This window comes from Manis pentadactyla, chromosome 3 (genome assembly GCF_030020395.1).
Source record: "Manis pentadactyla isolate mManPen7 chromosome 3, mManPen7.hap1, whole genome shotgun sequence".
Taxonomy (NCBI): domain Eukaryota; kingdom Metazoa; phylum Chordata; class Mammalia; order Pholidota; family Manidae; genus Manis; species Manis pentadactyla.
The window spans coordinates 150,609,303-150,622,329 of NC_080021.1; the positions used below are offsets into that span (position 1 = coordinate 150,609,303).

Genomic DNA, 13,027 nt, shown 5'->3' on the forward strand with positions numbered 1-13,027 from the left:
CAATCATTCACCCACTGAAGAATGTCTGAGTTGTTCCCAGTTTGAGATTATTATGAATAATGCTGCTATAAACAACAGGATACAGGTTTTATATCAACACAAGTCTTTATTTTTCCCTGGGATAAGTGCCAGAAGTCAATTGCTGGGGCATATTATTGATGCAAGTTTTTAAAAAACTGCCAAAATGTTTCCCAGAGTAACTGAACAATTTCACATTCCCATTAACAGTGTGAGTAATCCAGTTTCTCTGCATCTTTGCTAACATGGTGGTATAACTATTTTTAATTTTAGCCATTCTGATAGGTTTGATAGCTCATTATGATTTAAATTTGAATTTTCCTAATGGCTAATGATAGTGAACATCTTTTCATGAGCCTATTCCAACTTCTTTATATATTCTAGATGCTAGTCTTTTTTTGGATATGTGATTTGCAAATACTTTCAACCAGTCTATAACCTGTTTTCATCTTAGCAAGGTCTTTCTCAGAACAAAGTTTTTAATTTTGAGGAAGTCCAATTTATCCATTTCTCCTTTAATGAGTAGTGTGTTTTGGTTCTATGAACTCTGTTTACTCCTAGATCCAAAAGACATTTTCCTGTGTGTTTTTTATTTTTCTACAGGTTTATAGCCTATGTTTTACATTTAAGCCTGTGCTCTATTTTAGGTTAATTTTTATATAAAGTATAAGACTTAAGTCACCCCTAACACTTAGATCAAAGATGAACAGCAGAAAACTGTTTTATCTTTTCTGATTTTTATCTCCCCTAACTTACATTTCTGAGAAAATTCTGTTAACACTCTGAGAAGCCCCTCTTTTATTTAATTTTAACATATGTTTTAGGAAATAGATTATAGGAGCTTCATGTTTCAAGGAAAACCCAGTGTTTCTCTCTCACCTTGGCATGAGATACAGAATGAGTTGAATTGGGACTTGAGCTAACTAGAAATTCTAGGAAAAGTAAAAGAGCTAGTTAGGCTGGAATGTACAAATTGTGATTTCAGTTTCCTGTCTTTTGATTAAAGCCTTTGCCAATGAACTCATGCTGTGGTTGGTATGGGCTGGTTGTGGATTTGAGCTCTTGTAGTCATGAATCACTGATGTATGTAAGTTGCATAAAATTCCACTGAAGAGTTGATCTGAAAAAAAGTCATATTGTTTCACCTAATTTCACCAAATATGAAAAGTTCTAAGTTCCATTAGAACAGTTGATATTGATGGTACAGTGATACTTAAAACATTATGATTATTATCAATTATTGCTTGTTCACTTATCTAGTAAGCAAGCATTGATTTTTCAGGTTAGCTATTAATGTAGTGACTTGGAAGATGAGGAAAACTAGAGAGAGAATGGAAAATGTTCTTAAATGGAAAAAAACTCTCAAATTAATGATTTCATACACAATGGTAGGTTCTTGGAAGACTAATTCCAACATCTGGAAAATGAGTATCGCCTTATTTATTTGTACCTCATCTTGTTCCAAAGAGAGTTTGACAAGGACCTTGCCTGTGTTAACCTCCCATTCCAGAAGCTACCATTTTGATTCTTACACAAAGGTTTATGATGAGAAGTAAAAAAGAATCTTAATCAAGTTAGGATAGTTTCTAGGGGAAAACACTACAATACCATTTAAAATATTTAGTTTTAACATATTACTGTGATTTCATTCATTCATTTCTTGTAATATAGATATTTGGACCAGTGCAGCAAATCATGAAGTTTAAATCTTTAGATGATGTCATCAAGAGAGCAAATAATACTCTTTATGGCTTATCAGCAGGAATCTTTACCAAAGACCTTGACAAAGCTATTACAGTCTCCTCTGCTCTGCAGTCTGGGACAGTGTGGTAAGTCAAACTGATGTGATATTGCCTTTTCAATGTGATTAACATTGAAAAGTTATTTTGAGCCATTAAAAAAAATTTTAGTGACATAAAATTGACATATAACATTATATCAGTTTCAGGTGTGTCGCATAATAATTTGGTATTTGTATACAATGTGAAGCAATCACCACAATTAAATCTAATTATCATCAGTCACATATAAAGTTATAGTATTTTTTCCCCTTGGGACGAGAACTTTTAAGATTTTTTCTCTTGGCAACTTTTGAATATGTATTAGAACGTTATTGACTGAAGTTGCCCTGTGGCACTATCCCCATGACTTACTTATTTTATATCTGGAACTTTGTATCTCTTGACCCCCTTCACTCATTTCTCCCACCCTCCAGCCCACTTCCCCTCTGGCAGCCACCAGTATGTTCTCTGTTTTTATGAGTTTTGTTTTGTTTGGTTTGTTTTCTTATTTGTTTTGAGTTTTAGATTTCACATATAAGTGAAACCATATGGTATTGGTCTTTCTGTCTTATTTCACTAAGCATAGTACCCTCAAGGTCCATACATGTTGTCACAAATGGAAAGATTTCCTTCTTTTTAATGGCTGACTAGTAATCCATTGTATGTGTAAATACCCCATCTTTTTAATTCATTCATCTATCAATGGACACTTAAGTTGTTTCCATATATTGGCTATTGTAAATATGCTGCAATGAATAGAGGATTTATATATCTTTTCAAAAATACTGTTTTCATTTTCTTCAGATAAATATCAGAAGTGGAATTACTGGACTATTTTTTGAGGAACCTCCATAGTGTTTTCCATAGTGGCTGCATCAATTTACATTCCCACCAATAGTGCACAAAGGTTCCCTTTTCTCCATATCCTCACCAAATTTTATTATTTCTTGTCTTTTCGGTACTAGTCATTCTAAAAGGTGTGAAGTGAAATCTCACTGTGGTTTTGATTTGCATTTCTCTGATGATTAGTAACGAGCATCTTTTCATGTGGCTGTTGGCCATCTGTATGCCTTTTGTGGAAAAAAATGTCTCTGTGGAAAAGTTCCTTTATGTTCCTTTCTTCTTCTCTTGCTCTCTTCTCTGGTAGTTTGATGCCTTTCTTTAGTGTTATCTTTAGATTCCTTTCTCATTATCTTTTGTGAATCTAACATAGGTTTTTTTGTGGTTACCACGAGGTTCACATATATAGCAGTCTATTTTAACTTGATAGTAACTTAAGTTTGAATGCATTCTAAAATACTAGCAATTTTAGTCCCCCCTCCACGTTTTATGTTTTTGATGTCACATTGTACATCTTTTTATTTTGTGTATTCCTTAACTAATTATTATAGTTAATTTTACTACTTTTGTCTTTTAACCTTCATACTAGCTTCATAAATGATTAATCCACTACCTTTACCATACATTTATCTTCATTGCTGAGCTTTTAAATTTAATATACTTTCTTATTACTAATATGTACCTTCTTTTTTTTCAGCTTAAAGGAGTCCATTTAACATTTCTTGTAAGGCCATTAAGTAGTGATAACCTTGCTGGTAGAGAATTCTCTATTGGAGTTTTTTCTTTTTGTTACTGAATTAAGCAAACCTGGGTCCACTCACCTGATGCACAATAAACCAAACACTGACACAGGGATGTAGTGAAAGAAAGTGAGCATTTATTTCAGGGCACCATGCAAGGAGCTTGGGTGGCTGTTGCCCAAGGTCCCAAACTTTCTGTACAGTTGCAAGCAGGGGTTTTTAAGGGAAAAATTATGGGAAAGGATCGCAGGGTATATAATCAGCTCATACACATTCTTCTGATTGGTCAGTGGTGAGGTGACAAGATTGTTTCAGGAATCTTAGCTGTCAGTCTTCTGGCTGCACCTATTCTGGGATCAGGAGGCTTATTGTTAGGAGGCAGCGCATTTGTTGAGGTCTAAATTCCTGCAAAATATCTGAAGGATACATGAATCAAGGGTTTATTTGTGTCCTTTGTGGGAACTAAGAGTCCTGTATCTGTTTAGTTTGCTTTTCTGTGGTTTGCAAACTCCCATTTTCTTTAATTACCCAGTCTAATTTCCACACTCAAGGTCATGATTAAGGAACTTGGGCTTCTCTTTGTTAATGGGAAGTCTGTGAGGCTTCATCTAAAGGGTTCACCTTTGCAGTTAGACTTTCAGCACTTTGAATCTATCATGCCACTAACTGGCCTGCAAAGTTTCTGCTGAAATATCTACTGTTAGTATTATTGAGTTCTCTTGTCCATAACAAGCTGTTGTTACTTGCTGCTTTTAAGATTTCTTTCTTTACCTTTAACTCTTCCCATTTTAATTATAATGTATCTTGGTGTGGATCTCTTTGGGTCATCTTACTTGGAACTCTGTCTGTTTCCTGGATCTGGATATCTGTTTCCTAACCCAGATTAAGAAAGTTTTCAGCCATTATTTCTTCAAATAAGTCTTCTTCCCCTTTCTCTCTTTCTTCTTCTTCTGTGGCCCCTATAATGTGGAGGTTATGCTGCTTAATGTTGTCCCACAAGTCCCTTAAGCAATATTTACTTTTTAAACTATTTTTTCTTTTTGTTGTTCTGTTTGGGTGAGTTCCACTGCCCTGTCTTCTAGATCACTGATCTATTCTTCGTCACCATCTAATCTACTGTTGAACTCCTCTTAGTGTATTTTTCAGCTCAGCTATTATATTCTTCAGCTCTGTGGCTTTTGTTTGGTACTTTCTTACATTCTGCATCCCTTTGTTGAAGCTCTCACTATGTTCATCCATTCTTCTCCTATCTTTATAACAATTGCTTTGAATTCTTTATCAGGTAGATTACTTATCTTCATTTCACTAAACTCTTTTACTAAGGTTTTATCTTGTTCTTCCATTTATTACATATTCTTCTATTTCCTTATTTTTTCTTGAGTCTCTCTGTTTGTTCCTATGCATTAGGTGAAACAGCTAATCTTGCATTATTGAAAGAGGAGCCTTGTATAAGAGATGAACCTTGCTGTAGCTCTTGGTTGTCTTTTGAACACTTATGATTGTGTAAGCACCCTGATTTATTCTTGGTACGTCCCACTTGTAGAGGCTGTGCCAAGACCAATCAGTGTTCCAAAGGGAGGGATCTCAGTCAGCACCCAGTTTCAGATGATTAGGAGCCACATCCTCAGGCAGTAGCTTTTAACATATGTAGATATACCCAGTCCTATGGGACCACAGTAGTAAACCTACTGACCTCGAGACCAGAAGATCTGGAGGTGTCCCCTGAATAACAGTTACAAAAATTGGAGCTTCAGATGAGCATATAAGCTCCTCTCTGGGAGGTACCCACTGTAGCGAGGGCAAGGAAGAGTGCAAAGATGGGTTCTTCTTGTCTACATTTCCTAAGAGCACTTCCCTAGCCTCTAGATGTGAGGCAAAACTGAAGCCTGTCCCTCAGGCTGAAGTACCAGGCCTTTCTCACAGGAAGACTGGGAATGTGCTTCATTCAGTCTGCTGTCTCTGCACTGCCCTAGAGGTGGTAGCCTGCCAAGAGCTGTCTTTCTGATTATTACAGTCCCATGAGGCCCAGAAACACAAACCTCCTGGCCACTAGGGTCAAGCAATCAATAGGCACCCTCTGTGTGGACTGCACGCACCTGCTAGCTTTAGGGGGTCAGCAGGAGAGCATTGCAGGGTGCATTATGCAGGCAGTAGAAGAGTGCAAGAGGCAGGGCATGCCCAGTGGCCTCAGCAAGGAGGTGGGGTATGCTGTGTTGGCACACAGCCACAAGCTTTAACAAGGTTAATAATCAGTATGGCTAGTGATTAATGTAGACTCTTTCTATGATAAAATTGTTTAAAAATTCAGCATTACTAGTGCTACATGCATATCATTTTGACTTACTATGTACCCAGCACCAAAAGAAGTACATTCTATATATAATCTCACTCACACCTTGAAACAGTCCCATTAAATATTATTACTCCCATTTCACAGAGGAGAAAACATGCTTAGAGAGGCTAGATAACTTTCCCTACATCATCCAGGTACTAAAACACAGAGCCAGGGTTTGTGGTCATAGCATCTTCCTACCTTATAACAAAAAAGGATCACAGAAGGAGAATCAGTTGGCAAAGCTGATCATTTTGAACATACAATTTTCTCTCACTGAATATTTCTCCATGTACCTATACTAAAAGAGTTTAGTTTCCTTTGAAATGTCAAGAGCAAATTCATATTCTGCACTTTTTAACAAAGACACAATTCCAGTTTTGACTTTGGGGCAAGAAAATGTTCTATACCTGTGTAAGAAAGAAACTTATATATGACATCCCACCCAGTGGCATGGGAATCCCCAGTCAGGAATTTTCTCTCCTAATAAAACAGAGACAACCATATCCTTATCCAAGACCACAATAATGTTCTGGCATTGTCCCAGATATAGTTGTTGTGTGGTGTTTTCAGGATAACTATTGAATCCCAGAGCTGTTGGGATTTTACCAATAATTTCAAAGTAGGGATCTGATTTTGCAGTTGAATGAGCAATTAAACGAAGTGGAGATAAGTTGTCTTTTGAAAGTGTAACTTTATCTAAGGAACTATACTCCAGGAAGAGAGACTTGAGTAAGAACTCTATGATCCAGTGAGACTGTGCAGCTCTGGGAATTGGGATAGCAAATGCTTTAACTGAGAAAACGTCTGAATATTGTCTTATGATCAAATAACTAAACTCTTTCAAACATAATACAATTTATCTGGAAGTCATACTTTTGTTCACATATTAGAATAACATGAAGGGAGGGTAAAATATTTTTAAAGAACATTGTTTCTCCCTTAAATAATATTTTTTTCTTTTCATGCATAATAACAACCATATAGGTAATTAGATTTTGCTGTCCACTTGAACCGCCCAGAAATTTAAAGCTAAACAAATCAGTCATGTCCTGTATAACTACATTCTAACTTTTTTTCCTTGTCTTAATCTTTTATAACTTTTTCTTTAATTCTAATTATTCATGTTTTTGTAATTATGTTTTTTCACATAAGCATATTTAAACATTTTATGAAATATGGCAAGGGATAAATAGAAATAGTGAGATCTAAGTCCCACCAAGGCCTCTGTTTAAGCAATCTATTGAGCCAATTAGTGAAAAAAGTGACCTAATTAATACACAACATATTATGTCATAAATAATATGCTACATATGACAAACAAAAGACAATTGATTCTAGCCTGTTAAACACAAAACTCATATAGAATTAGGAAGCTTATTGGATATAAGCAATAAAGAACATGCATCCAACAAACTCCAGCCTCTAGCAACCCATGGGATTTCTCCTATAGCATGTTAGCCATTCTGTCTTTTACAATTCATACCACAACTTCTTAGGGACATGATGCACTAAAATGACTATCCACACACAAAGTTGTACCATTCTATTTATTTCTAGGCTGTATATATACATACAGTTATACTTCTGCACTCTAGGGTACAGTGCTACATTTTTGTTAAAATAAATATATTATATTGAAATTAATGGAGTTGTTAAGGAGCTCTCTGAATTTCTAAAATTCAGAATTTAAGAGTTATTTCATAGGTTAAGTATGATTGATAAAGTCCTTCTTTGCTTTGCAGGGTGAATTGCTATAGTGTGGTATCTTCCCAGTGCCCCTTTGGGGGATACAAGATGTCTGGAAATGGAAGAGAACTGTAAGAACTTTGTATTAAGCTACTTACCTTGATAAAAAAAATGTTTGTCACTCCCAGGGAATTAATTCAGAGTTGCTATTTGAATGAAAACCTGCCTTTGTTCTTTCCTGGATATTCATGCCATCTAATAGTTTTTAAATGCTGGACTTACACCATTAGTGCAAAGAGGTGATGGCAGAGGGGAAACATTAAGTTCCTACCATTCGCAAGGGACCATAGTAGGCACCTTACATTGGTTATTAAAATATTGCCTACTTTTAGAATTGCTTGCTGTGTATATGAATGCAGTCTATTTGGGAATCATTTCCAAAAAGGAGTTGGAAAGTACAAATTGGTGATTGTAAGAAGTGCACAAATATAAGAATGAGCTAGTTATTTGAATATACCTTTTGAATAAATTAGGTGCCCTCTCTCAAAATATTTTCAGTTTTAAGAGGAATGATTCTCATTTGTTGAAATATTATTGATGCAGACTCAGTAACTTTAAAATTACTAAAATTTAAAAAGTAACCTGAATGAGTTACTTCTGGTACTAAAATCTAAACCAAAAGCAAAATTTGACTAAGGAAAACATGTTTTAGAGTCATGACAAAATTGAAAAAAATATATATAAATGTATATGAGCCTTCAGTTGTTTTTGAGACCAAGGTATATAAACTTTTAAAAATATACATATGTATATGCAGAAAATAGAAAATATGTTTGATCAATTTTATTCAAGAATTTCAACCATTTTATTTCTTAAAATGTTCTTATATTTATCACTAAATTTTAAAAGTCAGGAGGAAAAAAGATATCATCTACAAACCTTATGGAATCAAACATAGTAAAGCTGCTCATTTTTTAAATAGAAAGCAAGAAAAAATAAATTTCCCTTTTAAGGGTTATGAAAGCACTAAATAGGTACATATTTTGTCATTTAAATAGATCGGCAAAATTACAATGAAACAGCTCTCTTTGGGGAGGCAGTGAAAAGGGGGAATGATAAAATGATCCATCGTCCTTCTCAATATATATTCATTAAGAACTTGCTGTATACTTAAGGCCCAAGGAGCCCTAGAAACATGATATCATATTCCATCCTCCATAGAATTGTGATGGTAGGAGGGATATGTAAAAAGACATATAATGCAAAACAAGCTGTGTGCACAGTGAAATAAATACCAATAGACTGGGAGGCCATTGCTCATGGAGATAAAAAAGCAGTTAAAACATAGCACAGTATTACAAGTCAGACAATCTGGGCACCACCAGAGTATAACATTTATGGTATCTCTCTAATGCTCTGCTTTCATCTATCAGATAAGGTTAGCCATTGTGGGTGGGGATACTAGTGAGAGAAGGAGGCAGAAGGTCTCTGAGCTCCTTCCTATGCTTAAGAGTCCCTGGTTCTAACCCCACTGGGAAGTCAGTAGATAAAAACTTTATGGCGGTTGATAGAATAAGAGAAGATCTCACAGAAAATATAGGACTTGATCTAGGGCATGGAACAAGTGGAGGATGTCAGTAAGTACAGAAGAGGGCATTCTTGAATAGAACATTACATATTGCAGGTGGAGGGGACATGAATTTGGTTGGCTGGCAGGGATTTATGGGGATGGGAAGTATGATTTAAGAGTTAAATAAGACAAGTTAAGAAGTCTTGAATTCAAGAAAATTGGCTCAAATTTTATTAGTAAAGCAACAAAAAACCATGTATATCTTTGGAATGTTGCTGGGAGGTAGAGTGACAAAAGATCAGTCATTAAAATTGCATGACAGGGCAGAGAAAACATAATTGGAGACTAACTGACCTACATTTGAATCCTGACTACACCACTTGCTAACAGTGCAACCTGGTTCACATTGTCTAACTCTAGAACCTCTATTTCCTCCTACCTAAAATGGAGATGTTAACATTCCTCTTAAAATGGTTGTGAGAGTTAAATGACATACTGCAGGTTCATTCCCTAGCATTCTTACAGTCACAAAGCAGGGACTCAAATAGTTTCTTCCTTTCTGAGTTCCTTTCCTTTATAATATCCACGTTGGAGAATCCCTTGGCAGAACTAATTACTTTGCACAAAAAGCTATAAGAAAGGTTAGGTTATTCTGAAGGACAGTTAGTTCACTGCTGGCGCAGCAATCTAAACATTTCCCTAGAAATGTTGAAGATAAAATCATCAAGAGGGATGAAATAACTAATGTAGACCAAACATGTCAATTTTATTGACTACAAATTGGTCAGACTTTAAGGTTGAGGCAGACAGAAATAAAATGAGAAGGAATGTAGGAATCAACTATCAGTCATGTTGTAAAAATCTGGAATGTGGATCTAGATAATTTCCTTCTTTACATATATACATTCAAAGAAAACAGTCATGCTGTAATTTTTTACTTCAAAAATTCCAGCTGAGGATGCTACTGTTAATGTCTACCTGAAGTCAATTTTGGGGAACTTAATAAACAAGTCATTTGCTGCATGTTTGAAGAGAATTAATGAAGCCATGAATAACTTCATATGACTCCCAAGAGTTCAGTTACAATTTATCCCCAAAGAGAGAAAGGCCAAATTGACCAGTTGAGAACAGGGTTTTCAAAGAGACAAAAATAGTGGTGTACCAGTTCATGTGGTGGTGACGCCGAATGCCCAGCCCTTTGCTTCTCCCATCATGGTGCTGGCTGGAATGAGTTAAATGCAAACATTCCATCACAAGGTACTTCCTTCCTCCTGACCCCTTTGGAGAAAGGGAGTGTGAAATTATTGTAAGAATTGTCATAGAGAGGGCTTGCATGAATATTTTTTGCTTGATTATATTTGCCAAGTCAGTTCAGCAAACATTATCTTTGTGTCTACTTAATTAGTGCCAGGCTCAGTTCTGGGTGGGTACAACAGATGTAATGGGTTACTACTACTACTAACAGTAGTAACGCATTGCTACAGCATAGACCCAGGGTCAAAAGCAATGGTGTCACCTGGAAGTTTGTTGGAAATGCAGAGTATCAGGACCCTCCATAGGCCTACTGAAACAGAATCAGCATTTGATGAATAAGGTCCCGGATGGTTGGTACATGGAAGATTTTAGAAGCACAGAACCACACAGACCAGAAGGATAAGAAGAAATGTAAACAGATGTTTTTCAGTTCTATCAGGAACATAGGAATGTCTATGTATCCAAATAATACTAAGAAGCAGGACTTACTGCAGCCTGAGTATGACAAAATCACTGAGTACTGTGTGGAGAGTTTCAAGTGTCCATGTAACTGAAAATACAATGGAACACCTATTGGCAAAAATCATGGGTTGATTATCTAACTTTGGGAGATAAAATTCTTACTAAAATATTATCCTTTAATGGGTTTCAGAAAACTGAGGCTAAACTTTTTAATTACTTTGAAAAACATGCCTACTGAAGCTTTTAGAAGGTATTTTCAGAAGCTTAATTGCCCAAGAAAATAATCAGTGTAAGAGGATTAGGTTACCAAGGAGAAAAAGATGTCTTCTATATACCTGTCTGCATAACCAGAAGGGAGGGGTAGAATAGGATCAAGATCTTTTTTTCCTTTGGAAGCCTTCATGTACATAGTGTTAGGATTTCAAGAGGACTCTTAGGTCCATGTAATTTAACCCTCCCATCAAAACAATGCAGAGAATAATTTAGTCCAATTCTTTTAGTTAATTATCTCTTCAAGGATGGGTAAACCAGTCAGTTTCCAAAACTGGCAGGAGGTCTCAATAGACCTGATAACAAGATACCACGCTTCTCACTGACTGACTCTGGCTAATTCCTGATCATTCAGCTTGGATTTAAGTTATACAAGAAAATGGCAGGGGTTGTATGAACAGGAAAACCCAACCACAAAAAGCCTAAAGGCCTGAATGTGGCCAGTAAACCCTCTGCCTCTCTTAAAAACAAAACAAACAGAAAAGAAAGAAAGAAAAAAAAAAGCACTCTAACAATAAAGACCGGAGCCTTTTTGGTTTTGTATTGTATTCTGTTGTGTTTTCTTTTGTTGTTTCCCAAGAAACAAAAGATATTGTTGAAACTACAGCCAGAAAATATTTTGTTTCAAGCCATATTAGGGCACCTTAGGATGAAAACCAAGCATGGCCATATTTTTTTTTTTGCCCCCTCATGACTTCCCAGCCAACAGAAACAATAAATGTGCTAAGCTCATCTCTACTTGAATTTATAGTTTTATTATACTGCTCAAGTAACTAAACAGTACTACTTCTCTTCTTGTGCTACATCTGTCATATTCATTTGAACCTAAACTAGAAATGATAAAATTCTTGTTGGGCTGAATTGTCTTTTTTTGTGATGAGCTTGTTCATAGTCAAGTAGAATAATGTCAAAATAGACAATTTCTGTAAAAACCAATGGAGTGTACATGATCACTTAAGATGCAAAAAAAAAATGTTTAAAAACTTCCCCCACAAGAGGATTTATGTAAGACTAGATACCTTGTGGTTGGCTGGCTGCTATTTGAAGCGCTTCTGTGCAAAGACAGTATTTTCCATTTGTCCCTAGCTAGATAAGCAAGAACAAACTTGCACAAATCATGGACTGCAGTACATTTACACTGCTGTGCTAAATTCTGTGGATTTCTCTCTAGGGGCGAGTATGGCTTTCATGAATACACAGAGGTCAAGACTGTCACAATGAAAATTTCTCAGAAGAACTCATGAAGAAACTACAAGAATGGAGAGAAGAACCCTCAATGGTTAGGCATCTCCTACAGTCGCTTATGTAGTGGGTTTTAAACACACAGTTGTTCTTTTCTTGATTTTTTTTTAACATGAGCTAATCATAGTAGCATTACTCTACATTGAAAACATGACATGTAGCTTATTCTCAAAGGATCATTTATCTTCTGTTACATGACCCCTGCATCCTACCTGTAATAAAAAGGATGGATTTGGATGAAAGATGTCTCTAGCTCTGATGCAGTCTCGTGCTCTACTTTGTAGTTATTTGTCCAGAATAATAATCTTATAGAAGAGTAGCAGTTGCCATTTAGCTTCTTTCCTTTCATGACCCTTTGAGGTCCTTAACACACCTGTTAACTTCAGACTAGATGGGTTCTCTTCCTCTTCCCAATAGTTGTGAAGTGATTGTAGTTTGTCAGAATGATTCCTAGAATGTCATGTCTGCTTGTCAAATGAAGTAATACCTGAAATACTTAGCTGTAATCTAAATATAAAGCTTAATAAAAACAACCTTGCATGATTCTTGTTAAGTCTGAATTCTTCCAGTAGAAGTTTTGGTTATGGTGATTTGCTCTCCCTGTTGCTCAAAAACAGTGTTAAGCAGAGCATAAAGAAACCTAAAGAGACATTTAAGAATAAAAGTCAAATACACTCATTCTCAAATAAAATAGTTTAGTTTCCAGGGCAATTCTTGAAATCAATTAGCAGATATTTGACACAGAGGTTCTAGCCCTTCAGTAAGCACGTACTGAGTTCCTACAAAGTTCTGGGCACTAAGTTAGGTGTTGTAAAAAACAGGTGAACAG

At 35.8% G+C, this 13,027-nt stretch overlaps 1 protein-coding gene across 1 annotated transcript in view; it reads left to right on the plus strand.

Annotated features, from left to right (window-relative positions):
• The window catches only part of ALDH1A1 (aldehyde dehydrogenase 1 family member A1), a 55,375-nt gene extending 42,634 nt beyond the window's left edge, over positions 1 to 12,741 (plus strand). Inside the window, exons 11-13 of the mRNA XM_036893430.2 lie at positions 1,690 to 1,847; positions 7,457 to 7,531; positions 12,128 to 12,741. Coding sequence (XP_036749325.1) covers positions 1,690 to 1,847; positions 7,457 to 7,531; positions 12,128 to 12,200 — 306 coding nt within the window. The 3' untranslated portion in view covers positions 12,201 to 12,741. The remainder of the gene's footprint in view (positions 1 to 1,689; positions 1,848 to 7,456; positions 7,532 to 12,127) is intronic.
• The last annotated feature ends 286 nt before the right edge of the window (positions 12,742 to 13,027 follow it).